This window comes from Dermochelys coriacea, chromosome 8 (genome assembly GCF_009764565.3).
Source record: "Dermochelys coriacea isolate rDerCor1 chromosome 8, rDerCor1.pri.v4, whole genome shotgun sequence".
NCBI lineage: Eukaryota > Metazoa > Chordata > Testudines > Dermochelyidae > Dermochelys > Dermochelys coriacea.
The window spans coordinates 89387151-89413443 of NC_050075.1; the positions used below are offsets into that span (position 1 = coordinate 89387151).

A 26293-nucleotide genomic window follows, 5' to 3' on the forward strand; every position below is an offset into this window, starting at 1 on the left:
GACTGAGCTGCACCACTGTTTGCAATTGCTGGAATACTGGAATATATAATTTTGAATATATATTGTCCCCAGACGGGATAGTTCAATATAGTCAACTTTGAACAAACATTGAGATGGCATAACATCAGAACAAAATCATGCAGAACCCTTTCATATATCACCTGATTCCCAAATCTACAGCAGCTGACTTCATCTTTAGCAAGAAATCCATTTTTCTGGTGCATCATTCACTGAGTTAATAGTGCTAACAAATTCCAAATGCTATAGATCTCCTTTTATACCATTGTAGAACAACTCATAGGTCAAATCCAAAAATAAATCTGGACTCCAAAACTTAGGGATAGATAAAGGAATATTGAAAAATTAGAGCTATAATATGTAGAAGTGCAATTGTTTTATTCAACTGTATTCATTTCAAACAACCTGTATGATTGTCTCAATTTTTCTAGCAGGTACTCATCAAGATATACAAAAAGGTCCAGATTACCCAGTGGGGATCTGCATGTAGAACGGGGGTGGGGTGAAACAGGGTGGGTCAGCTGCTGCTGAGACATTGCCACCCTATTAGTTTGAGAAGGAATGAATCAAGGACTGGGGGATGGGTATACCATGTGCACATGGTTTTCCTATTGACAACCAGCAGAGAATCTCTGGCAAAATATGATACTGCCTAAGGTAGTACTATCATATCTACAAAGCCCCTCCATCCATGCCACCAACACCCTCTCTTTGAGGAAGGGGACTGCTGATAGGAAACTGAATAAGAGTCCAGGAGACAGAGCAGAATCTTAGGCCTACATGCTGAAGGCCTTCTGAGGATATCTGGGAACCAAAGCACACTTCTGCCTCACACAGATTGAGCAAGCCAACTCTGTTTATCAGTGGACCCAATACCTCACTTGCTTTCACAAGCCACAAGGAGTATAAGTCCATCTCACAGGCCACAGACTATGGTTCTCCCCAGCACATTCAAAACCAATGTGAGGAAATCTGACAAATCACTCCAGAGAAGAAATTCCAATTGTCTCCTCCAGACATGAATCCCCCTGAAACCCAGCTCCATTACCGGGCCACATCTAGCTTTGTCGATGAAACAGAGGGAAATTTCTCTCAGTAAATATGATCTGACTATTCTGAACAGAGGCAGCTGATATTTAGCAAACTGTCAACTGGTCAGAACAGCTCCACCAGACATGACTACCTGAGTAACTGAATGGTTGTGTGTGTGTAGAATTGGCAGCAGTACTTCACTTAACTTCTAACAATAGAACTCTGCCATGCTCTTCAAAATGTGAATCTTCAAGCCCACACATTCTCTGTGTCTACGATGGCCAATCTATTATCTCAAAATGAGATGGCCCAACATACTTGGCCGAGTCATGTACTGCATTCTAATCTGGCGATTACTGAGCCAGTTTAATGAATGTTAGAAACAATTAACTTTTGAAGGAATATGTAATTCTCTTGCATCTGCAGATATGTCTATCCAAAGAGGGAGCTAGGTATAGGATTTTCTTCTTCCCTCTCTAACTTAGTACACCTAGCTTCGTATCCTTTCTCCAACAGCAGCCAATACCAAATGCTTTGAAAGAAGATGCCAGATACTCCTGTTATGGACAATTATGAAATAACCAGCCCACAGGGAAATTTCTTCCTAAACCCTGTCAGTTGGTGGTGGTTTTAACATTCTGGCTTTAGATTTGTGTAAATGCAGGTTTAAATGCATGGCCTTTCCATTTCACTGGCTATCCCCTTGCTTTTGTATTATTAGGGGAAAAAAAGATGATGGGGTCTCCATAAACCACTTAGGAGATTACATTGATCCACATATATTGTATTTGTGACAGCAATAATATTCTTCGTTTTTACAATTTTATGTTTTTCTTTAAATGATTTTTTACAAGTTAAATTCTGTTGGCATATTATAAAAAAGCACACAAATATCAGATTATAAAAATTGTTGCAATACTGAAGGTTAAGAATGAAAGTGGGGGAAAATAAACTAATTGGGATTAAATAAATAATGATAATGGTAGAATATACACCTTAGAACTGTGTAGTCAGTCTTCATATAAGAGGAGAGAGTAACTGTTTTTAATCATGGAAACCCATCAAGAAAGTCCCATCAGGGTATTGTGTCCATTCCCTTTCCCAGTACAGAACTGTTACCTAGAGTAAGAATGTCATTAAACATCAAAGCAAAGAGATCACAATTATCAAAAACCTTTTTCTGTGCAATTTAGGGATGATCCGTTACAAATGTTTGATAATCAGTCTGCCCGAATTTTTACCAGTGGTCTAGTGATTGTATACTGCACTTGATCTTAGTCAAGAGGGTAACCCATGCCCCACTTCTTGAATACTCTGTTCCAAGACACCCTCCTTGTTTCAGAACCAGTTTAGCACTATATTGGCAACAACTTCATTAAATGAAGCTTAAGAAAAATATCTGGTAAGAGATGGAATGTGGGCACTTTACCTCAGTTGAGCCATGTCAGATTATTCAAGATATTAGCAGCTCAAAAGAAATTCTTGGCAGCTATAACTCTAATCACAGAAGATGCTGAAAGCCAGCTGATGTGTTCATCAATCTAAATGCTGAGTGATGAAAGCAGATTCTAGGATTGTTTACCCATAATAGAGTACAGAAGAAACTACAGAAGAAACCTGAAATAGTACATACGGAAGCCAAAAGAGTTTTCTGTTTGGGAAACTTTTACTAGAGGGAAAAGAAAGAATTCTTTTTTGGTTCTGATTCAGAGGAAAACTTTCTAAGTTATCTACAAACAAAAAAAGTAGCAAGTCCCCCAAATCACCTGGCTCCTTGATGATGAAAAGATCTGTTCAAGAATTAAGGCATCCACAGAAGCAACAAGCAGTAAACATAAGCACAATCATAGAAGACTTCAGATAGCAAGACAGTGATGAGACTCCTATGATTTGCCTCCTCCTTATTATCCTTTTTTCAAGGATTCTAAATTAAGAAACAAGACTTGGCACATCTTCACTCTGGATATTTTCTAATCCAAACACTTGGAAACAACTGTAGAATAAGATGCCAGATCTCACAGATCCATTGATATGACAACCTTTGGGATAAAGTCAATGACCAGAAGGAAAGAAATAATTCCATCACAGATTTTGTAAAACCCTAAGGGAGTTTAAACCTTGGCATCTTCCAATGGATGTTCAAATGAAAAGATTGTAAGAATGATACTCATGGTTTTATTTAAAATCAAATTGACTTACTGAGGTTATTGAAGCACTGTCCATTGTCTGTCTGTCTACCACCCTTTGCCTACCTTAGAGCTCCTGAACTGGACTCAGTCCTGGCTAGAATATACCCACCTCTAAAATGCTGAGAGAGGACTATAACTCCTCCCAAATACTGTGTATAAGTACTATATAAATTTTATTTTAAAACCCTGGAAATTTTGAGAAGCTTGCCATAAGTTAGAAATCAGATTTTATCCCTGACCCACATTCTAGCTCAAGAAGTAATCTATATACTTCCCTAAACACCACAACGTAAGCTTCACATCTCTGCACCACAATTTAAAAGCACTAAGACTGCCCTCATCCAAGTAGGCAAATAGACCATAAGACTTGTAGTACAAGTATTTTACAGCCTTACTGTAAAACAGGCACGATGCGTAAACAGTAGCTGATTTTCCAATATTAATAACTCAGCCAAAACTTTTTAAATATCAAAATGCGGAGGAACTGGGTGGCTCAGCGGATTACTCACTCCTGTTCTATTCAAATTAGCCATAGATACACCATCTGTCTAAGTTGCTAGTGTCCTACAGTTACCACCATTTGATAGCTAATCTGCTGCCTATGGGAAAATTGATGGTCTCAGTCCAATCTCTATTAGATAGGTGCCCAATTCACTAAGCCATGATCAGATTTGTCTAACCATCTCTAATGGCAGGTTAAACGCTGAATGGGCATGGAGACTCAATTACTCTTTCACCTCTTAAAGTTAGTCCCCTAGGGCAAGTTTGAGGTACTTAGTGGGGAGGGGCAGCTTGCACTACTTTTGCCCACGGTGCCTATTCTCTTTATACACAAACGACTTCAGTCTCCAGTGCTGTCAACCTGGTAATTCTGATTAGCAATAAACTCACGTAAACCACCCAGACCAGTAAAATGGACTCTTTTTCTTTTGCACACACTTAAAACTTAAAGGTCAAACAGATTGTGTTTTAATTTGTTTCCAGGATAGGTGATTGCATTTTTAGCCTCAAGTGAGTTTTTAAAATTGACTTAAATAAATCCCTGAAAACAAGAATTTATAAGGGACAGACTTTACAGACTCCATTATAATACAAGAGTTGGTAAAGGTTACGTGTAATTCAAAGTGAACAGACTAATTGGACAGCTCACTAATTCAGAAGGATAACTCAATTTTACAGACTGACTGAAAATTAATTGGATAAAATGCTGGGATTATGCAGATGCTGATTAATTTTGTACAGCAGCAGTAGGGCACATTTCCTGATTTCCTACTTTTACAAATGATGAGTAGTACCCTCAAGATAATCATACAGATGTTATTTTCACATTACTCTCCAATATACCTTAAGTATGTCATAGGTTTTCTAGGAAGTTTAAAATGGGTAGTGGGCTAATGCTAGTTAAATCACCCAGAAGAGGGTAAAGGCCAATAGAAAATAAAATAGTAATTTAGGTTTCAGTCATCATATTGTGTAGCGATACATTTAGTGTACCAAGTGGTTTGCAGAAGAGTGTAAAAAGAAGCCCTGGTTGACAGAGTCAAGTTCCTTGGCAATATAAGCGATTTTGTTCTGTAGAATATATTCATGATTTACACAAGAATAGTCTCTTTTTGTCCTTTAAAAAAAGTAATTGAAGGGAGACAAATGTACAAATCAAATTTAAATGATCCATGTTGAACTTGTGATATGATGTCATCTAAGTAGCCATAGCATTTTCATACAAAAAGTTAGAAGGGAACTTTTGAAGGAAACCTTAGGACTTAAATAGTAAGAGCAAAGGGGAGTAAGTTACAAGCTGGTATGCTATGTACTACTTACCTTCAAAAGTCAAATAAAACTTTCCTCTGTCAAACCAAACGAGGGAAGGCTGTTCATTCTCTGTATGGCCAGGAGTTGAAGCGGGATGGGAAAGGTTAAGGAGAGGGAGAGAGAAGGACACAGTGTAAGTCACAGAGCAGGTAACTTATCTCACTATGGGGGAGGGAAGAGGCACTGCAAGCCGTTAACGTGCAAGGAAAAGGGGAATGGTGTTTAAAACTCTGTTTTTTGGTTTAGAAAACAGAAAGCAAAAAGCAAGCTATTGAAGACTAGATGGAGGGGTGTTTTTGCCCACTTGATAGTAGTTGCCTATGCATGGAATAGAAGAGGCTTCATGTTCATGCAGGCTGGGTTAGTATATTTAACTGCACTTGTTTTGACAAACTTAGTCACTTGCATTATGCTCTTCATCTCCAGTGGTGTCTCTGTGGTGCTTAAATAGGATTAGCAAGCTGTATTGGGCAGGATGCTGTACTTTGCATTGTCTGTTGGTGTTAAAAATATTTTTATCGTAAAATGTATGTATTTTTTAAAATTGTATTTTAGGACATAAAATTCTACGTGGAGCACCTGGAGCAGAAAGTGTCTAACTGAATTTTTTCCCCTTCCCACCAGAATTACCAGTTTACCTGGACTCACACCACCTTGAAAGTATTGGAGAACAAACATCATAGATATTATCTACTTTTGAAATAATTAGAAAATGTATTTTTGAGCAGTTAAATTTATTCCTTCAATTTAAATTCACAAAACAGTAATATATCACCTCTCTCAATCTTTTTGGTCACTGAGAAACTGTCATGCAATGTGCTGCTTTTTTTGTGGTACGAATTCCATTTTAAAACATGTATGTCATATGCACTGGACATTCATGGTGGTTGAGGAGAAAGCATGTCCGTAAGTTTTATAGGCATTTTTATGAGACAATGGCTTGGGAGTTTTAATCCAGATTTCTTGAAACCACTCTGCTAATACAGTACCTGCAGGGGTTTCACAGCGCCTTTCAAACGAGGACAGTTTGTCAATAAAAGCATCATCTTCTGATACCATGAGCAAAAGAAACGTAAAAAACAAAAGAATAAAAACACAAATCCCAAATGAAATCAAGTAGTGTACTATATCAACAAAACATAAGAATTTAAATGAGAAAAATAATTTAAAGGTCACTGAAATAAAAACGATGGAGTCTTTTTCTTGTGTTATTCAAACTGCAGAAGCAACAACAAAGAAAGAAAGCCAAATCACAAGAACAGACAAATAAAATCATTCTGTTCAATATTCTTTTGGATAAGGACAATCAAATGGTATAATCTTTGCAACTCGGAAACAAATCTCTAACAGCATAGTGGAGATAGTGAAAAGCTCTATTCATTACTATATTTGGCCTTGAGGCACAGATACATATTTCAAATGGACAGACAAATGATCAGGGAATGTCTTTTTTTATGACTATATAAGTCTAAAGAGCAGCCAGTACATCTGTGCCTCAATACAATGCAAGTTCAATACTCTTAAAAAATTCAAAAAAATATAAAAAAAGACAAGACCACTTACTGTGCACAAGGTAAACCTGTGGGGTTGTCAAATGTAAGTACAGAGATCCCCTTCTAAGAGGCTAGTTCAGGAGTGGTCAGATATAGTTCTGACTATGAATCACTGCTAATGTAGGCTCTGAGCTACAAATGTTCCACAACTACTGCTCTTTTCTCTTAATGACACACAGCTGCCTTAAGCCAACCACTGTTTGTTTGCCTCTCTGCTGCAGCTTAAAGGAAGTACTACTTCACACAATACACACAAGTCAGCTTGTGGACCTCATTGCCAGGGGAAGTTGTGAAGGCCAAAAGTACAAACGGGCTAAAAAAAAACAAAAATTAGATAAGTTCATGGAGAATAGGCATAGGTCCATCAATGCCTATTCGCCAAGATGGTCAGGGATGCAAGCTTATGCTCTGGACGTCCCTAAACCTCTGACTGCCACAAGCTGGAACTGGACAATCACTTGATAATTATTCTGCTCTGTTCATTCCCTCTGAAGCATCCGACAGTGTCCACTATCAGAAGACGCACCATTCATATGATCCAGTATGGCCATTCTTATGTTCTTATTCAACACTCTTTTGGCAGCAAAAACATACAACTTTATTTGCTTTAGCATAGGCCTACCTGCAGCCTCTGTCCCCATTAATTTGTAGCAAAAAATCAACATCAGGTTAAAATGGAAGCAGCCAATGGCATATTTAGCGGCCATAGAGAGAGTCACACATTTACCTTTCTATTACATTGGGGAATCCTGGTGTAGCGGGGCAATGCTCACTGGTGCGGCGCCTCCTGCTGGTCGTCCAGGGAATTAGCTCTTCACCAGCACTGGAGCGCCCTCTGCAGGCCATGTCTCGCCTGCCACTGGCCCCATGTCCCTCCCGGACCCTGGTGCCTTTTTCCCTGGGGTTCTGCCCCAGCAGAACCCCCACTCTGGGTCTCCCCTCCCAGGGAACCCCCAACCCTCTAGACCCACCTTGCCTCAGTGGCTACTGCCAGTCATCTAGCCCCTGCTCACTGGGGCAGACTGCAGTCTAGTGGCCACTCATCACTGGCAAGGGGTTAGGACCTGCTGCCTTTGCCTATCTCTGGGCTGCCCCTCTGCAGCCCCAGTACCTTTGTAGGCCTTCACCAAGGCCTGCAGCCTGGAGTTTTACCAAGCTGGAGCGCCCCAGCTCCCTCTGCCCTTCCCCAGCGCTGCTCCACTTCAGGTACTGTATGTTCCTCAGCAGCTAGGCCCTCTCCCTCCAGGGCTGGAGAGAGACTTCTCCAGCTTCTGGCCCTCAGCCCTCTTATAGGGCCAGCTGGGCCCTAACTGAGCTGGCCACAGCTGTGGCTGCTTCCCCCAGCTGTTCTCACTCCATTTCCCAGCTGCAGCCCTCTCCAGGGCTGCCTTTAACCCCCATTCTGTGGGAGTGGGGCAGCCGCCCCACTACACATGGGGTGGGTTGCTGTTGTTTTCTGAGTGGCACTTGAATTACCTCTATATGAAATGACAACATAATAATCCATGAAAGTTTGCCCATGCTTCTGAACTGCTGATACCCCCAAAAAACCTCCTACCTCTGCCTTCTCTGCTAACATCTGTGCATACTTCCAGGTAACATGACAAGGATACATTTTGATTTTAAATGAACTGATAATTTCAATCACCCCTCAGAACCACTCTGCTTCTGGGAGAAAGCAGTAAGCACTCTCACGTGGCTTATGACATGGGACAAATGAAGGGGGACTTTGGCAAAACAAAGATATATCTGAGGAATATGCTCCCACACTCCAACACTACTCAGGAAGAGGGTTCATATGGACACAGAGGAACTAGAACGTGAAATGGAGTGCATGGCTGTCCTGTTAACAGCTACAATAAATACACTTGTTTACTAAAAAGATGAAGGGAGAAGACATTCATTCCTCATGCTAAAGAAAAGCCTGTCTGTGGCTAGTGCATTGAAGAATTTATTCAGTAACAACTCATCTGTGTTAAAATAGGAACCCTGTAATGATGTCATGGTATGTAGAGATATACTGCGACTGGCTGAGTGAGCCCCTCCAGAAGGAATTAGACTTGCCCTTTCTAGTATGTATACTTCCTCATGCAAAAATATTACTTCTTTCAAATTAGAAATCCAACATACACAGGGGCCATTAGAAAAAATGGGAGGGGCAAGGGAGGGAAGAGTCATGACAGAACTGTACCTTCTGCACTTGTTTTACCAAAAAGGAAGCAGCTTCCCTGCACTGTTACCTCTTCAAAAGGGTTGAAATCCTACAAGACCGAGTGGAATTTTGTAGGGCAATATCGGAGCCACAATTTTCAATTTGCTCCAGATGAAGTGTCGGTGCCCAGGATCACTTAGGTAGCTTTTAGAAGGGTGCATCTTCAAAGCAATTTAAATATTGTTTATTGGAAGCATTGCCTACATCCAATAAAACTGAAAAAACCCAACACTTTAAAAGCTTAAGCAGCAGCCACAGGGATTAATTTTCTGAAGGAACAAATTCATGATGGCACGCATAGTACATTCCGTAGATCTTGTGATATGCAGTTGTGCAGGCTCTCTCATTTTTAAGGTAATTGTACTGTGTGCTCCTACTGCACAAGAAAAATTTAATTTATTATCTTGATGTGGGAACTATCTCAGTATAATTAGGAAGATCAGATCTTAAACCCCTTATTCAGACAAAAGCTACCTACTTTTTGTGAGATTAACAATTAAACAAAAGAAGTTTAGATAGTTCAGTGATTATTATAACAAGCATCTAATTTTTGGATGCTGCTCTAATCAAACCTCTGAACCTTTTGCAGTTCACCTATCACTCAGAGTAATTCACTTATACCAAAGTTCTACTCCAATAACCTTGATTCTGATGCTCAAAGCTGTAACCTTCACCTCAACTAGTATTGCTTTCATCCCCCAAAAGTACAATCCAACAATGAAAAGGGTAACTAAATACCAGTAGCTGCTTTTTTGTGCTAGAACCTTAAAGGAAGTATTTTTGCAACATTGTCTTGTGTTCTCCTCCTGGTATACTCTATACTGACTGTAGGAATGGAATGAAAATCATATATGAGAGAAGCAGAGAGATTTTCCTTCCACTGACAAAATGTGTGGTGTCCAGGAAATTAAATAGGTAGAAAGGAATTCAATATAATTAAGGAGGGGAAGCATTTTTATTTTTCTTGCATTGGAAAAGATTGTTCAATCCAGTGAGAACATGAATGCTGAAGTGTTGGCAAAACATGGCATATTTATCTCAACAGTTAGAGCTGCCTGGAGACTCATCTAAATTTTCATATCATATCATATCATAGCATATCTGAAACACAAATTAGCTTGTTCTTTATTTACACTTGATTTCTTTATGCTATCTGCTATTCTATTTTCAAAGTGTGCTCACTGATAAGGATCCAAATATTAAATGAAAATCTATGTTAATGAATACCAATTTCAGAGATGCTATATGAGAATTACAAATCTCACATTTTTTGCCATTTAGTCCTCATGATGGCACTTAGCAAATACAGAGTATGGAAACTTGCTGAACACAGTCCTCTGTGCATTAGAGGAAAATACATCCTAATTTGGACTGGTTGAAATACATTTATTTCAGGGACATGCTACTGCTGTAATGGTGACCACCTGGAAATGGGAACAGAGGATACAAACATAAAGAAGGCAACTGGAAAATGAAAAAATGGTAGAAAGGAGACATAATAAATCAAAGCTACAGCAAACAATACATAAAGAAATGAAAATGCCCTTGGGTTTTAGTCAGAGACAGATGCAAACTGCAAACATTCAGATTTAGACTTTCTCCACGTTTGAGAAGAAAGGTTGAATCTAGGGTTCAAACCACCTCCATTTTCAACAAACAAAAACAATTCCTAAAATCCTTTCTTTGTATTAGGAATAAAACCTGTTTGTTAATACTATACTTCAAGGCTCTCCAAATGTAATGCCATTCAATATCAAAGTTGGGACAACTCACACACTTGAATTAATTAATTTTGATTTTCAGATGTCCTGGGTTTGAACATTCAACAATATCAAATTGGCTTCCATGTGGGAGAGCTACACTGGTTATTTCAGACTAGCCAGGAAAAACAATTTCAGTGGCAGTGCAAGTCCCCTTCCCCAACGAAGCAAATCCCATATAGTAATTGAACTGAAAATGGTCCTGAAAGAAAATGGAGAATGTAAGAAGCAAGCAGTAGGAGAACTGGCGAGACATAGTTCAGTCAGATGGCGGCGATGACAGTGGGACAGAGATAAGGGGCAAAAACAATGGAAAATGAGGAGAACACCTGGAACAAAGAAGAGACTGAAGATCTACAGAAGCGAGAGAGAGGTGTCTTGATGAAGACAGAGGGAATATGAGAGAGAGAAAAGAGACCTGGAGTCTGCAGCAGATAAGAGTCCATATGAGGAGACGGAGCAAAAAAACCCTCATAAATGAGAAAGAGGCAGAGACAGAGAGAATAAAAGAGTTTCTTGTACCAAGAAAGAGAAGGGAGGAGCCCCACAGGGAGAAAGCCATGACTCAAAACATCCAAACCTAAGAGCTGTCAGCCTTACAATATTTTTTGTATTTATTTTTTCCCATTGCAGAAAATGTTACCTTATCTACTTAGCAAGTGAATCAAGTTTTTAAAGAGTGTTTTAGTTTCCTCTAGGAAACTGCACCATTTTTTCCAAGTTGTAAGATGTATCAGAAACCCTAATTGTTTTGAAAAGTTCTAAAGCTTTTGCAAGACCCCTAAGTTTTTCTATCTACCAGTTTAAAGGCAAATATCAGATTGAAAACTCGACACGGTTTAGGAGTAATTGTTTCCAGGATGCCACCATCCAATTTCAAATCTTGGGTCCCCCCCAACCCGCCTCCCACCAAAAAAGAGAAGAAAAATGTTCCCATTCTTCTTTTGACTAAGTTTACAGATCTCGAATAATATTAACACCATACCTCATTGGTGATATCTTTTACTGTTACCAAATACCCATACTCTTAACACACTTTTATATCCAACAGAATAAGAAAACTCGTGTATATGCTGGGTATCAGTTTATATTTCATACCTGGATTACGCTCTTTCACTTAAACTGCTTAAAAGAATATGAACATGAAAGCAAAAAATTAGAAAATGATATAAAGTAGAGGGTTTCAGAAACTCAAGTTTTTAGAAAAGCCATTCAACTCTATAAAAGATTACAAAAGAAACCTGTGGTTTTTTACCAACTGTGGGAGTAGTGGCTGCACTCAAGGAATTGGTGGATGATATGGAAGAAGTACTTTCAGCACGGGCTAAAGGTGCTACCGGAGGTGGACTGGATGAGTGAATAGGAGGGCTAAAAGGCCTGGACTGTAGAAAAACACAAAATAACGCAAGATTAAAAATATACATACTGTAACATTTACACCAAAATATAAACAGATGCCTTTGAACAAAGGACATAAGGCTTCTATATACACCAGTAATCTTAATACCATCTTCTGGGATCTTTGTGTCACACACAGTAAATAATGTAAATCTTAATGGGTCTCACACCTTTAATACATATGAGGCTTTAAAGAAGATAGGGTATAGGAAAATCGGTGAAAAATTCTGTCTTGCAAGTCTAAGTTTGTTTTATCCTTTCGGGCCACAGAGTATTTTTACAATTTTCAAAAACTTGACAGTGCTATAAAATTTTAAAACAAACAGGAGGAAGATGAGAGCATTCTAGACATAGAAGGCCCAGCATTTGCTTCAGTCCCCGCCTCACCATGCAACTACAAGATGGCAATTTAAGACTAGAAAATGCAGGACAGATGGTATGTTATGGGTAAATATCACACAAATATCACAAATATTTAATGAGTTGCCACTTGTGGCTGGATTCACACACATTAAACCTTGTGATAACCCACTTGAAGCAGTAAGTGTGCATTAGATCCTAGAGGAGCCAACCCATTGTGATGAAAAGATATACGTATAAATCCAAAGAAAGAAAGAAAGAAAATTATTTTTTCAGGGCATGATTCTGGAGTCCTTCTGCAGGCAAAACTCTCACTGGCTAGTAGAGTTCTAAACAGTACTAAGAGTTCTACATGCACAGTGCTTTCCAGAATGGGCCTTAATTCCACAACGCATTAATATAGAGAAAGTTTGTAGCAATATTTTACAGTATTACTAATCATACCATTTTAATGATACATTTTGTTCTTATTTATACATACAGCATTTAAAAATGGGGACACAGGATAATTATTGGGGTGTGATATACCACCAAGACAAGAACACATCTTTCCCCTCCTCATCAGCCAAGCAGGATTTCCCAGTGTTCCTATGACAAGACACTTAAGCAAACTACTGTAGAACAATACTAAGTCCCATGCAAACTAGAATACTTGCTAATTCTGTTGGCACAAGAGCCACAACCTATTATAATCACATTATTATTTCTGAGGATTTTCAGATGAAAGAAAGTTTTAGGACATGTAAAACGTGCAGGAGTGTGCCATCTTCCATTATTTAAATCTACACTTTGCTGCAGGATACTCTTGGTTTTTAACCTGTAGGACTCAATAACTAACTGAAAAAAAATAGTAGCTCAAAAATAATTCACTTTAGCTGCACTGGTGTCCCTTTTGTTTCGGCTTTCTGCAACCAGTCTAGTGAACAAATTTAGCGGCAGGAATATTTCAACAACTAGCATATTTTAAGGCAATGTTAGAAAATATGTTAGAAAAGTAAATCTTGAATTGATAAACATGAGTATTCGCACCAAAAATCCTGATTCTAAGAGTTAGGGTTTATCCAAATCAGGGAACGGACAGTCTACTGCGTCCAATCAAAACTAGCAAACAGCTCATACTGCACATATTGAATACTCACAGTGAACTGTTAGCAAGCCATCAGCAGATCAAGAATCATTCACAGAAATTCTCCCATGTGTAATTTCTAATGATGAATAAATTATAGAAAACTGAATTGGTCAGGGACCATTTGCAGATCATTTATTTGCTATGAATTACTTGCTCAGTTCTATTAACTTGTTTTATCAGACTGGAAACAAACACAAAATTTCTGATTCATTCTGAGATCCCTTTCTCATCAGGGGTTATGAAGAGGGCGAACGTACCACATCACCAACTCCAGGCTTCCCTGGAGGCAGTTTTGGCCGAGATGGGGGCCGAGGTGGAGGAGGCGGTGGGGTGGTGCTGCTGCAGGCAGCCAGTGGAGTCGCTGGACGAGCCGGAGATGATGAACCTGAAATAAACACAGGCTATAAATACAAGATTAAACTCAAACTGCTCTCTCCACACCGAACTCCCCACAGCGCACTGTGTGCTATCAAGCAAACAAACACTGATCCAGCTTCCAACTCACATTCACAGCTACCGCACTGCAAGTCAATCTATAAATATGGCAGTGTGGAAGAGTAAGTTACAGCTGATAACCAAGAAGGCCATAGTAAAACCCAAAACTCAATGATCTGCTGTGGAATTACAGTATGCAAGTTCTGGTTTGAGCTGACTTCATACCAAGCTCTAAATTTGCACGTGTACATGGTAATGCAGACTTTGTTGGTGTGATTTTCTGAACACAAAATCAGAGGCTAAAATTGGCTCCATGGTGAAAAAGTTTATTTTTATATTTAAAGTATCAGAAGTTTTAAATCTTCTCTCTTGAACACCAGTATCATGTCTGTAAATTACATGCTGACAGTTTGGGAGCAAGTGGTTACTTTGTACTTCTGTTTATTGCAGTGAATTACTATGAGAGACAACTACTGATAGCTTTACAATATTTTTTCAGTTTAACTTTCACAATCTCTTCCCTTAGCCCCTGATTTCTCTTCTGGTTATTTGTATGCAAGTCTCTCTTCTCTACCTCTGAATGTTTTAAATTCATAATGTTGATACATTCACATGTTTTTTGGATGAGGGAAAAAGAACTTTCAGTAATTGACATTTACTAATATATTTCCTGTAGTAAGGAGACTATTTTTATATGTACTATGCAGTGGGCCTGCTTTTCTCAAGCATTATCATTGGTATAAGACATTTGTTATTTCAGACATCTTCATGGATTTACATGAAAGACTGTAAATGCAAGACAGGAGAGAGAGACATTTTCTTAGAATTCACTGAACATTTAAAACAATAGCACTGTCCAAACCACTGAGAGGGTGGGTGAGTGGGAGGGGAAACAGCTTTAAAAAAAGTTTTCAGCCAGCATTATTTGCTAGTAAGGTGGCCAGGACATAACTGACTGGGAGGAATTTATCCTGCTTTATAGCTGGAGAGATTGAGTTTTTCTCATTGTAAGTGTGGTAGTATGAAGGCGATAGAAATAACCGCAGTAGGCACTATGGTGAGCAGTAATGGTTTGTAAGATTGGGCTCAATACTTGATGCTGAATACATGACATATTCAAGTTTTACTTTGGATTTGTTCCTTTATGATCTTTGTTACAAAATTACAATGAGGTTCTATCCAATCCTGGTTATGCAGCTGATACAGAGGCTGAGGTTAACAAAGATGACATTTAAGATAACTGACTCTGAATGAATACCTGAATGGCTTCAAAACAAAACAAAGAGTCCTTGGCAGAAGTGGTTTACAGTGATGGGGACAAATCTTGCACAATTCTTTTAATTTTAATTTCATTGCCTATTATTGTAAGATGGCATCCAATCATTAAACAAGAGTGAGGATCAGAACAGGGAAAGGGCAGAATGTTATAAGGTCTCTGGGGAGCCCCAAAGAATCCATTTAAAAAAATTATTTAAAAAATATAGTTACCATAAAAGACAAATTTTAAGTAGCTAACTGTGAAGCTCAAATGTTTCATTTTCTCATTGATCCCTGTCACCTTGCTGTGAAGATCAACTTGCTGCAACTTAATGAAAAGGAATGGATTGGGTACTTAACAGAACAATTGACATACTATTTTGATGTAACAAAGAAAATTTAACATACCCAGGATAAGTTCAGCAATAACTGATATTGTATAAAAGTACATTTTATAGTGTATTGTGCAAAAAATATCTTTAAAATCCTTCAACCCCTAAACTAAGATTTACCAACACCTCTAAATAGAAAAGACCTAAGAGTAAGGATACATACATTGGTTCTTTCAGGACTGTTGTTAACAAGTTGTACACAATACTTGAAAGCACATTCTGTTTGGCATTGTACTGTCTAATTTTCTAACTACATACTAGGATGGGGTGCTTGGTTTTTCATTTTTCCATTTAAAACACAATCATATGCCGTAAGAATCTAACACTTAGTTTAAGTTGGCTTAGTTTAAAAATATGGACATTTGAAAATTAAATTTATAGAAATAAAAATTTGCCCCATGTTACATAAAATCTTGGGTCAAAAGTTAGGTTCTGCTTTTTTTAAAATCTTGGACACCAATTTCAGTACTTTGGAAAATTAAGCCACTTGTATTTAGGAGCCTAAAATTTGATTTAGGAGACTAATTTGAGGCACCTGTGTTTGAAAATTTTCCACTTCAGCCCATTAAAAAAACCCCAAAAACATATTGCCCTACAAGAAGGGAATTATTCAATGGAAATAATCTAACAGGACTGCAGAAATTCTAACAGGACAGGATTATAACTTGTATTTATCCATATTAATGTTTTAAGTAGTTAGAGAAGCAACAATTGTCGATGTTCTAGATATAAGAATTTTAAAATGGATGATATTTGTTCTTGAAACATTCAGGATCCCTTGAATTCCACTGCACTTCTATACCACTTTCTGCACCAAGTATATACAGCAGAATTCCACTAATCAACATGTAACTGAATGTAATCCCACATTTGCAAAATCCAATTATAGCTGCAGAACTACAGAATTCTTTACCTTTAAAAAAATGTTCTGCCATCAAACCATTTTATAGCTCTGGAACATATCCAACTAACATCACTCTACTTAAAAGTAAAGCAGAAGGAGAAACTAAAAAATAGATATGCATAACAGACATGGGTAAGCATGTATGTGTGTTTCCTTAATGAGCTACTGAAAGGGTTAAAAATTAGATACTAGCCAACTAATTTGGAACAAAAAGAACCAACCCAATCATGCGCCTCAAATAAGGATCAGAAGCCAAATCCCTGTCCCCAACCTCCCCCCATCCCGATTTTTTTTTTAAGGTTTAGATGGCTGAGGCAAGGACCTCTTCATATTTTCCTCCTATGACCCCCCACAGGCCTCCATTTCTGTGTTTGAGCAGAACCAGCAGTCCCTGCTGCTGTATTCAAATCCCACAGCTTCCAGGACTTCCCAGGAATAGAAAGACAACACATTCGGGGACAGCTGTGACCTGAGGACATCCCAAAGCAAGTTGAACCTGAATGCCCAGCTAACTGGGAGCCTAGCAGACCAGGTAACTGAAAAGAATATCATCAAAGGATTTGGAATGGAGTGGCAGAAAGTCCTGTTCTGAGTTTGGAGAGGTACTTATTATAGCACAGGTCAGGAGAACACAAGGATGTGGCTGAAATGAGTAGGGAAGGGACTTATACAAACCCAAACTGTCAAACTTGCCCTCCACCAATGGTAATCTTCCCAACTGTTGGCCCTTTAAAAGTCACGCAAGGCATTCTGCATCCCACATTCTTGTAGGGTGGCTTCCCACATCAGGATTATCAAGGAGGTCAGACATATGTTGACTGATCCACATGCTACAAGATCAGTGGTCAGTTAAACACATACACAAAAGCCAACACACAGCTATCAGGGAAAAGAGGATGGATCTTCAAAAACACAGCAAAATTAAGGAAGACCTCGTTTAATGACCATATATACAGCATGTTAAGAATTCCACCTTACCCCATAGTAGTATGGTCATCACTGGGTACTGTTAAATGACAATGATTTTAAGTTTCTCTCACTTCCATCTGCATAGTATGTTCCATGCTGCGTCCCCCCACTGAAATGCTCACCTCTAAGGCAGAAGTCAGGATTAGATAAAAAAAACCAAAAAAAACCCCCCACCCTTCCCCACCTGGGGGATTTCATTGAGAGCTATATTCTACCACATGAAGATGAGAATGCGAAAAAGATGAAAAATCTAACTTGGGAGCATTCTCCAGTTTTTCATTTCCTCAGACACTACAATGCTGAGCACCACAGAAATGTTTATACATAAAATGAAAACCATGGCCTAGTTAAAGTAATCAGAAAATATCTTTTTTAAGTGGGAAATGCACGAATGCAAACAAAGAATTTCAAAACAACACATTCAACACTAGCATCAGTGCCCAGTTTAAAACATAGGATTCTTTTTCTCCAAATACCAGTAACTTCTATCTTGCTTAGGGCTTGTCTACATGGGGAAGTTGATCAGCAGAACTACACTGGTATAATTATGCCTCTATAGTTATACTGCTTTAACTTCCCAGGTGGGACATTCTTATTTCAAGAAAAGAGTGCCTTTTGCTGGGTTAGTTTATAGTGCTATGTCCATGTGGAGACAGGTACTGGTATAATTACAGCAGTACAATTATACCAGTATAGTTCTGCCAGTAAATTTCCCCATGTAGACAAGCCTTTAGTCATTAAAAATAAGGTAATCAACTTGTACCACTCTTCAGAGCAACAAGACAGACACTGGGAAAACCAACCTCCAACGAGGTCATTTGACCTAAAGGACATATACCAATTTAGAATTAAACTGTTGAAGTCAACCAGCAAACTTCAAACAAATCCATGTTTTACTCTACAGTGTTTACTTTAAAAAGCCATTTATCAAAGCCTAGTTCAGCCTCGCACTATCTAGGATTCTCAAGGACATTCTCAGAATGGTGAAGTAGAGATATACTGAATTTGTTGCATCACAACTTATATCTGCAGGGCTTCTGTTTATTTGGCTTTGTTAGCCTTTAAGGTGACTTGGCTGCACATGTGCGGTCATGTGAACAGACAGTGAATTCAAAGAATTTCCTGCTTTACTTAAAAGTGACAGTTTTGTTTTCTGAAAAGTCGGCGAAGATTTGTCTGTTTTTCCACTATTTTTGTTCATTTTGCAGTTCCTGGAGGATATTATGGCAGGCTGACAACTGTGCCAAATTCTGGGGCTGAAAGCAGCTTGGGGTCCTGCAAATACACATGTATCACGGGTGGATATCTGGGAGAGAAGTTCAAACTGTTGAGCATGTGCACTTATTTAAAGCAATAACCATGATCATTGGTGAAAAGCTGTCAAGATTTACACCTTGGAGTCTGATTTGCAGCGTCACAACTCCCCCTCTAATGTCAGACACTCAACAATGACAGGGTAAAAGGAAACATGATATCTAGGGTACAAGCTCGACTTGGACCACAAGAGCATTAGATGAAAAGAATACGCCACTGGGGGCACAGTACAATCAAACAAAAGGGAATGACTGATGCTTAAAAGCCAACTAAGAGCAGCTAAAAGGTTGTGTTCACACCGCAGCAAAAAGGCATTCATGGGCACACTGAAGCACACTCAAGCTATAAGACATACCACTGGTGCTTCCTGTGCCACTGATAGGGCTGGGTCCAGGTGATGACACCACTGTTCTGTAGGTAGGTGGTGGAGGGGGAGGTGGTGTAGCTCTCTGTCCCAACCCAAAATCTTTAGGAGATGCTGTTGATTCTAAGTTATCATCTTTAACGTGGGTTTGCTCAGAAATTTTCTTCTGAACCTCTTCTAAATTGAGAGGTGATGGAACATTGCGGGAGGTTTCAACAGCTGGAGATTCAGCTGGGATTTCTGATGCCACAGGTGGGGACACCACTTTTTCCCTTGAAGTCAACTCTGCTGTTACGTTTTCCGGGGACTGATCGGAAAAATTGACCCACTTATCTTCTGCGTTAACAGCAACAGACTTGGGGGATAATACTGGGCCAAAAATGCTGTCCAAGTCATTGATTGATGGTAGTTTGTCACTTTTGACCTCTGTTGCTGTCTGGTCACTTCCTGTGGTCAAAGTAGTTTATTTTAAACTTTAATATTGATGGTATAGCTGAAGTTGCACTATACTCTACATTTATATGGGGCTTGCAAAGTGAGCTACATTCCAGCAGAGATACTTAAAAAGCATGGTTTTCTTACCAGCTATTGGGGACATAGTTCATGTGCATGAAAATATCTAGGTAATACGGTTATGCACAATGTACAAAACATATATGGGATTAAAATATATACATTATATGAAAAAAGCATGCACTATATACCATATGTATACCTTTCTTGTATATTACTTTACATCATATCTGCATCCTACTGAAATATATAATTGGCTAGTGATGTTCATTATGTATGGTCTAAATAATTTAAGATTGTGAATTATTATTAAATATTAAAAATACACACAAAGCACAGTAACCTGAGATTTACCTGAGATAATCTGCATATTTATACATGCACATATACTATTTTGGAACACTTACAAAATATACTGGCAATGTACATGCAGTATACTGTAGCATACAGTGTGTATGTATTTCAGTTGTAACCTACTGTGGATACAGGGTTTTTTAAAGGCTTTACTCATGAACTGAATCATCATGCACCATTTGTTGTTAATTTTTGAGCAAATATAGCCTTGTAACCAATATAGAAATAGAATTCATCAACACAGCTGTATTGCAGCCAGTGGAAACAAACCCCATATATTCCTCTAGTACTCAGATTTTTGTCTGTCCTTACTGTGGAATATTGATGATCAGACTGGACACTTATACAGTATAGCATCTTTTATGGAAGATCTCAAAGTTAAGCAAGCCTAACTACATCACAGGGAGGTTGTATTATACCTATTTAATGAAGAAGTACACTGATTAACACAGTGATCTGTCCAAAGCCACACAGTCAGTTGCAAAAGATGGTCGAACCCAAGAGTCCCCAGCTATACCCACTACATTACTACTATAATGACTACGTACCCTCCTGTGTACATCTATTGCATATTCTTAGATTTTAGAAAACCATCTTCTGACTCTGTTGTCATAGAGAACTCACGTTGTATTTTAAGGAGTAAAATGTATTCAATTTTAAAAAGACTTTTCTGTTTTACCACACTTGATACACATATTGAAATATGCTGCAAGTCAAAAGCCAGCCTATATATTGTCACACATGGCTGCGTATTTCATTTGCTCTTGTTGATGAATGCTATTTTATGCAGGTAGACAACTGCCATCAGACTGCATAGATATAAAATGGAAAAATTAAGATACGCGAGTATGAATAAAGATATTGATGAATAGAGCACTAAGTTCATTGCATAGAGATTCTATATGACTAAATGGCTCAATAATATACCACATTTGCATTGTATGTTCCTGTTGCGTAATGTAACTACTGTTTTTCATACAATGCATCTGTATCAAAGAACAATGATTGCGTTTCTTTATTTAAACATACAGTTCTGATTTTAATTGATAAATTTGTGCCTGCTAGCAACATATGCTATAAGCACCTCATTTACTCCTGTATTCCACATAGCCTAGCTTTCTTTCAGCATACATCTTTACAAGTATTATTGTGAGCATAGCTCTCTGGCATACCTCTGCATGAACAACACTGAGATTTTCTAATTCTAAATTAAATCCCAACTTTGCACCCAAGCCTCCCCTTGAAAAGCAGCAGGAGTTTGGGGTGCAAGAATGATCGGATCAGACTCTGAATTGCTCTTAGAAAAAGAAACATTAGTTTTGCACCCATATTTCATAAGAATTGAACCTTAAAAACATTCAAAATGAAAGTTAAAAGCCAATTTAAAGAGCTACTATAACAGTTTCAGGTATAACTTTGGAACTAGTGTCACATTTCTTTACTAAAATGGCTCAGTACCAAAAAGTGGGAGAGGAAATAAACCAATAGATAGTAAAGATGACAAAATCATTCAAAAAAATCACGGGCTCTGTATGGAGGACTTAGGTAGTATAATTTTGAATACAATAGATGCCAAAACATCGGAAATAAAAAGGAGACATAAAATGCATGTGAGTTAAACATATACAAGTACGTTCAAATACGTGGTCATCATGCAGATTTTCTCAGAATGGACCTGATTCTGTAAGCATTTACACATGCATAAATTGCACTGAAGTCGGTGGGGGCTTCTGGAGTCAGTGGTTACAGGACCATGCCAGTTATGCACGATATATATCTTATGCAGTATTATTTCATGAGCTAATAAACATAATGCCTCATTCTTACCTATTCCAACTGTTAAGGGAGAACCAGTCCTAGGTGGTGTAGCTGGAATGTTTTTTGGTGGAAGTGGTGGAGGTGCTGAAAAACAGGTCAGAGGAAAGAATAAAAATTCAAGAGATGCATTAAGCTCATAAAACATGGTGTGTTTGATTCTTTGTAGGTTCCTCCTGTTCAGGATGTCTTCTTTTTAATGCCATTGAAGGTGCAGAATTGATAAAGATTAATTGCACACCTGTCCCAAGATTCAGCAATGTGGCACAGAGATAATGACTATGACTTTTTATCATGGTAGATTATTTTAAAATCCTTGCATAATTAAATGATTATAGGGTAATTAGTGTGCATCACCACTATCTGTATCAAAGTGAACTTCAATAAAGGCAAGTGCAAAGTACTACACTTAGAAAGAAAAAATCAGATGCACAGCTACAAAATGGGGAATAACTGGCTAGGCAGTAGTACTGCTGAAAGGGATCTGGGAGTTACAGTGGATTACAAATGGATTATGATACAACAGTGTGATGCAGTTACTAAAAAGATAATAACATTCTGGGGTGTATTAACAGGAGTGTCATATATAAGACAAGAGGCAATTGTCCTGCTCTACTCAGCACCAATGAGACGCCAGCTGGAGTACAATGTCCAGTTCTGGGCACCACACTTTAAGAAAGATGTGGAAAAAAATCGGATCGCTCAGAGGAGAGCAACAAAAATGATAAAAGGTTTAGAAAATCTGACCTATGAGGACAGCTTAAAAAAAACCAACAACCGGGCATGTTTAGTCTTGAGAAAAGACGACTGAGGGTGGCCCTGATAACAATCTTTGAATACATGAAGTGCTGTTATAAAGAAGAGGACGATCAATTGTTCTCCATGTCCACTGAAGGTAGGACAAGAAGTAATGGGCTTAATCTGAAGCAAGGGAGATTTAGGTTAGATATTAGGAAGAATTTTTCAAACTATTAAGGACAGGTAAGTACTGGAATAGATTTCCAGGGGAGGTTGTGGTATCCCCATCACTGGAGGTTTTCAAGAACAGGTTAGATAAACATTTGTCAGGGATATCTAGGTATATTTGGTCCTCCCTCAGTGTAGCAGGTTGGAGTAGATGACCTCAAAGAGATATAACTCTAGAGATACAACAGTGAATCCAATTTAGGATAGCGGGATCTTTCTTTGAGGTAAGCGGGTGCTATAGTATTTATCATATGCTGTATTTATTCCTAGATGTCTCTCTCTCTTCAGATAAATAGAGTCAAATTTAGCCTTGCTAATTCAGATAAGCTTCTGCATGTAATGTCTCTCCCCAGGGATGAAGTGCATTGTCTCCTTTGTTCTGAAAGCCATCCATCCAATACATTATTAAACAAATGTCTCCTTTTTCCATTCTAGTATGTTGCAGTTAAAGTCAGTCCAGTAAAAATAAACTAACTTGCCACATGATTACAGTGTTAGAGAATCTCATAGTATACCATAGCCCAGATAAATTTTTCAGACTAATAATCCACATTTAACTTACTTCCAATTGGAAAAGGTCTTGGTAGCTTTGGAGAGTCTAGACTGGAATTCACTGGCTGGATAGAACCCCATATCTCTGTCTGATCTAATGGAGCTAAGAACACAAACATAAATCACATACACCAAAGCAATACAAAATATTTAATTTCAATTATAGAATCCACTAATTAATTATGAATACCAATTTCTACCAGACAGAAGATACAAACAATCCATCAGTACTTGGATTGGCACATGCTTCTCCCTGACTCATTGTCTGGCTGGAGCTGATGTTCCTTTTAAAAGGGTTTCAAAAGCCTGGTCTATCTGCCCAACATAGAAAATCACATTCACAGAGAAAATGCTAGGATGTTACATATTCAACAGAGAGGTTTCAGAGTAGCAGCCGTGTTAGTCTGCATTTGCAAAAAGAAAAGGAGTATTTGTGGCCCCTTAGAGACTAACAAATTTATTTGATCATAAGCTTTCATGAGCTACAGCTCACCGATGAAGTGAGCTGTAGCTCATGAAAGCTTATGCTCAAATAAATTTGTTAGTCTCTAAGGTGCCACAAGTACTCCTTTTCTTTATTCAAAAGAGAGATAAACCAGAAAATTATATCTCTCCTGTGGTTCTCTTTATATTGGATTGAAGGACCTACACCAGGAGCATATGATATCCCCTGTGACTATGGTTTGGTTTGTATCAGAAGTGTAAGTTACTTATAAAACTGATCATTGATTAAATTTTATTTTGTGAGAAGGTAATTATTTTGCATGCTCTGGAACTGCTAGTTAAATGTTTATCATCAATTTATAATCTGCAGACTGTGCCAGTTTCTATATATTGTACAGGAAGGAGTTAGCCAGGGTGCAATGTCTCAGTTGCAGGGATAGTGATCAAGTAGACTTGTTGCACATTTGACCTTATTACAGACGTGGCTTATTTCAAACTAACGTTTCCATTTTTTAAAAATGGCCAGGCTAGTAAACAAACAAGCAAGGAACCCACCCCTCTGTTGATTTTCATACCTTCCAACTTTTGTTCCTCAAATGCTGACTCCAGAGGTGGGCCAAACAGTGGGGCAAGGGTTGAAGGATCATCTGGGGCTTTTTTGCTGCAGGATAGTACAAATATTAGCATAAGAAATGTAAGGAACAAACTGTAAATGGGCTTAAAAGATAAAGAGGTTCTGAGGTGTTAACCTCTCAGTGCTACTATGGGATGTTCCATGTATGCATACCACACTCTCTACTGGAGATACTGCCAGCATTGATCAAGTGTCTGACTAAACAGCCTGCTATGGCTGACCCACAGGGAAGATGAAAACCCTTAGGTTTACTGAGAACTTGTCTGTACTGCCCTGTCGGACTACAGGGGTGCAGCATACACCTGACCCAGGTGGATGCTGCTGGCACAAACTAAAAAGTACCTGGTTCACATTAATGTTGTCCTGTTTGAAGAGGACTATGCTAATGCAAACTTTTAGTTCATGCCTGCAGTGTCCACACAAGGCAGTGACAGAGCACCACAGCATTTTGATGCGTGCTGCAATTCACACTCCTCCCCCGCATAGTTGCACTGCAGACACAGCCAATGTGAAGATTCTTCTTTAGTTCAGGTGACAAGGATCTTTGCTAGTATAGCAAAGGTGCCATGGATCCATTAGATTGTTTAGATACTACAAAAGGAGCTAGGCACTAATATAGACAGATCGCATTACTCTGGATGTGAATTACTTGCACATCAGTGGCAGAACGTGACCCTGAGGGGGATGTTTAACATTAAATGTTTGGCTTGGCTATCTTTTTTTCTGTTTCATTCCATACATTCCATAGCTTTATTCCAAAGATGAGAAGAGACCTGATTGTTTTATAATATCATGGCATCATCCCAACATGAATAAAGAAAACTAATATAAATGGCCTCAGAGGCCTTTATTTCTGCATTTGCTTTGGTATGTTTCTCTGTCTATTAAGTGCCTTGCATAATGACAGGTTTCAGAGTAGTAGCATGTTAGTCTGTATTTGCAAAAAGAAAAGGAGTACTTGTGGCACCTTAGAGACTAACAAATTTATTTGAGCATAAGTCTCTAAGGTGCCACAAGTACTCCTTTTCTGTCTATTAAGATTTTGATATAGTGCCTATCACCACGGCATCTGATAGCCTTACAAAGTTGTTATAGTGAGCATGAGAGGAAGCATCATGAATAAATACCATTATTAACATTTATATAAGATTTGATTGACCTTTCAACCAAAGGTCCCAAATAATATAACTTGGTAAATGGATTACAAACAAGACAGGCAAAAGTCTGATTACACACTAGACACCCATCACTGAAATAAAGCATAGCCACCTGTGAAATGGAAGGTGGCTGTGTTAGTGATAATCAGACAGCTAAGTTGTCACAGGTCAGGAGCTAAGTAGAGATAAATAAAGCTTTCTTACCAGCCTTAAAGCACACAGTGAACTCTTCAGGCAGGCACTGGGTCATCTTGACCCAGTAGGCAGGAGAATATATTGATATAATTTACTTTACTTCATAGAGGGCAATTCCACTTTTTTACATCATTCTTAAAATTATGATTGGTTCCAGGAAGTAAGATGAAATGCTGGAGATGTGTTTTTAAGAAATGATTTTTTCCTGAAGTTGCTACCAAGAATGGTATCAAATCTAGATAGTTTTTCAGATTTTCATGTACAAAACTAACAGGGTATCCACTCCCAAAGTAATTGTGGGTTAGGTAATAAGTTAACTGCTCATCTCTACCTTTGGTGCAAGGATCCCAGACTAATATTTGTGCAATATCTAGATTAATTTACAATTTCTTTCATACTGACCTTACAAGTTCTGGAGTTGGTGTTGAACGCCTAGGTCTTGCTATCTCTTCACCTGTTACATATGATAGTTCTGTTTAGATCAGTTTTCACTTGAGTTCTGTATCTCAATTTTTCACATGAACTACTCAAAGATGTGGGTCACGTCAACTACATGAAACTAGCA

The 26293-nt window shown here is 38.4% G+C and overlaps 1 protein-coding gene across 4 annotated transcripts in view; it reads right to left on the bottom strand.

Annotated features, from left to right (window-relative positions):
* SGIP1 (SH3GL interacting endocytic adaptor 1) overlaps window positions 1-26293 on the bottom strand; it is a 184889-nt gene that overhangs the window by 36637 nt on the left and 121959 nt on the right. For 3 of the 4 annotated variants that reach the window (XM_043490669.1, XM_038413191.2, XM_043490670.1), the window contains 8 exons: window positions 26131-26182; window positions 24318-24403; window positions 23309-23401; window positions 21793-21867; window positions 19090-19545; window positions 13721-13848; window positions 11832-11958; window positions 5061-5120 (listed from right to left, as the gene is read on the bottom strand). In XM_043490669.1, coding sequence (XP_043346604.1) covers window positions 5061-5120; window positions 11832-11958; window positions 13721-13848; window positions 19090-19545; window positions 21793-21867; window positions 23309-23401; window positions 24318-24403; window positions 26131-26182 — 1077 coding nt within the window. Of the gene's footprint in view, window positions 1-5060; window positions 5121-6040; window positions 6101-6607; window positions 6614-11831; window positions 11959-13720; window positions 13849-19089; window positions 19546-21792; window positions 21868-23308; window positions 23402-24317; window positions 24404-26130; window positions 26183-26293 lie in introns of all 4 variants that reach the window. The other variant, XM_043490671.1, reaches the window with a different exon arrangement.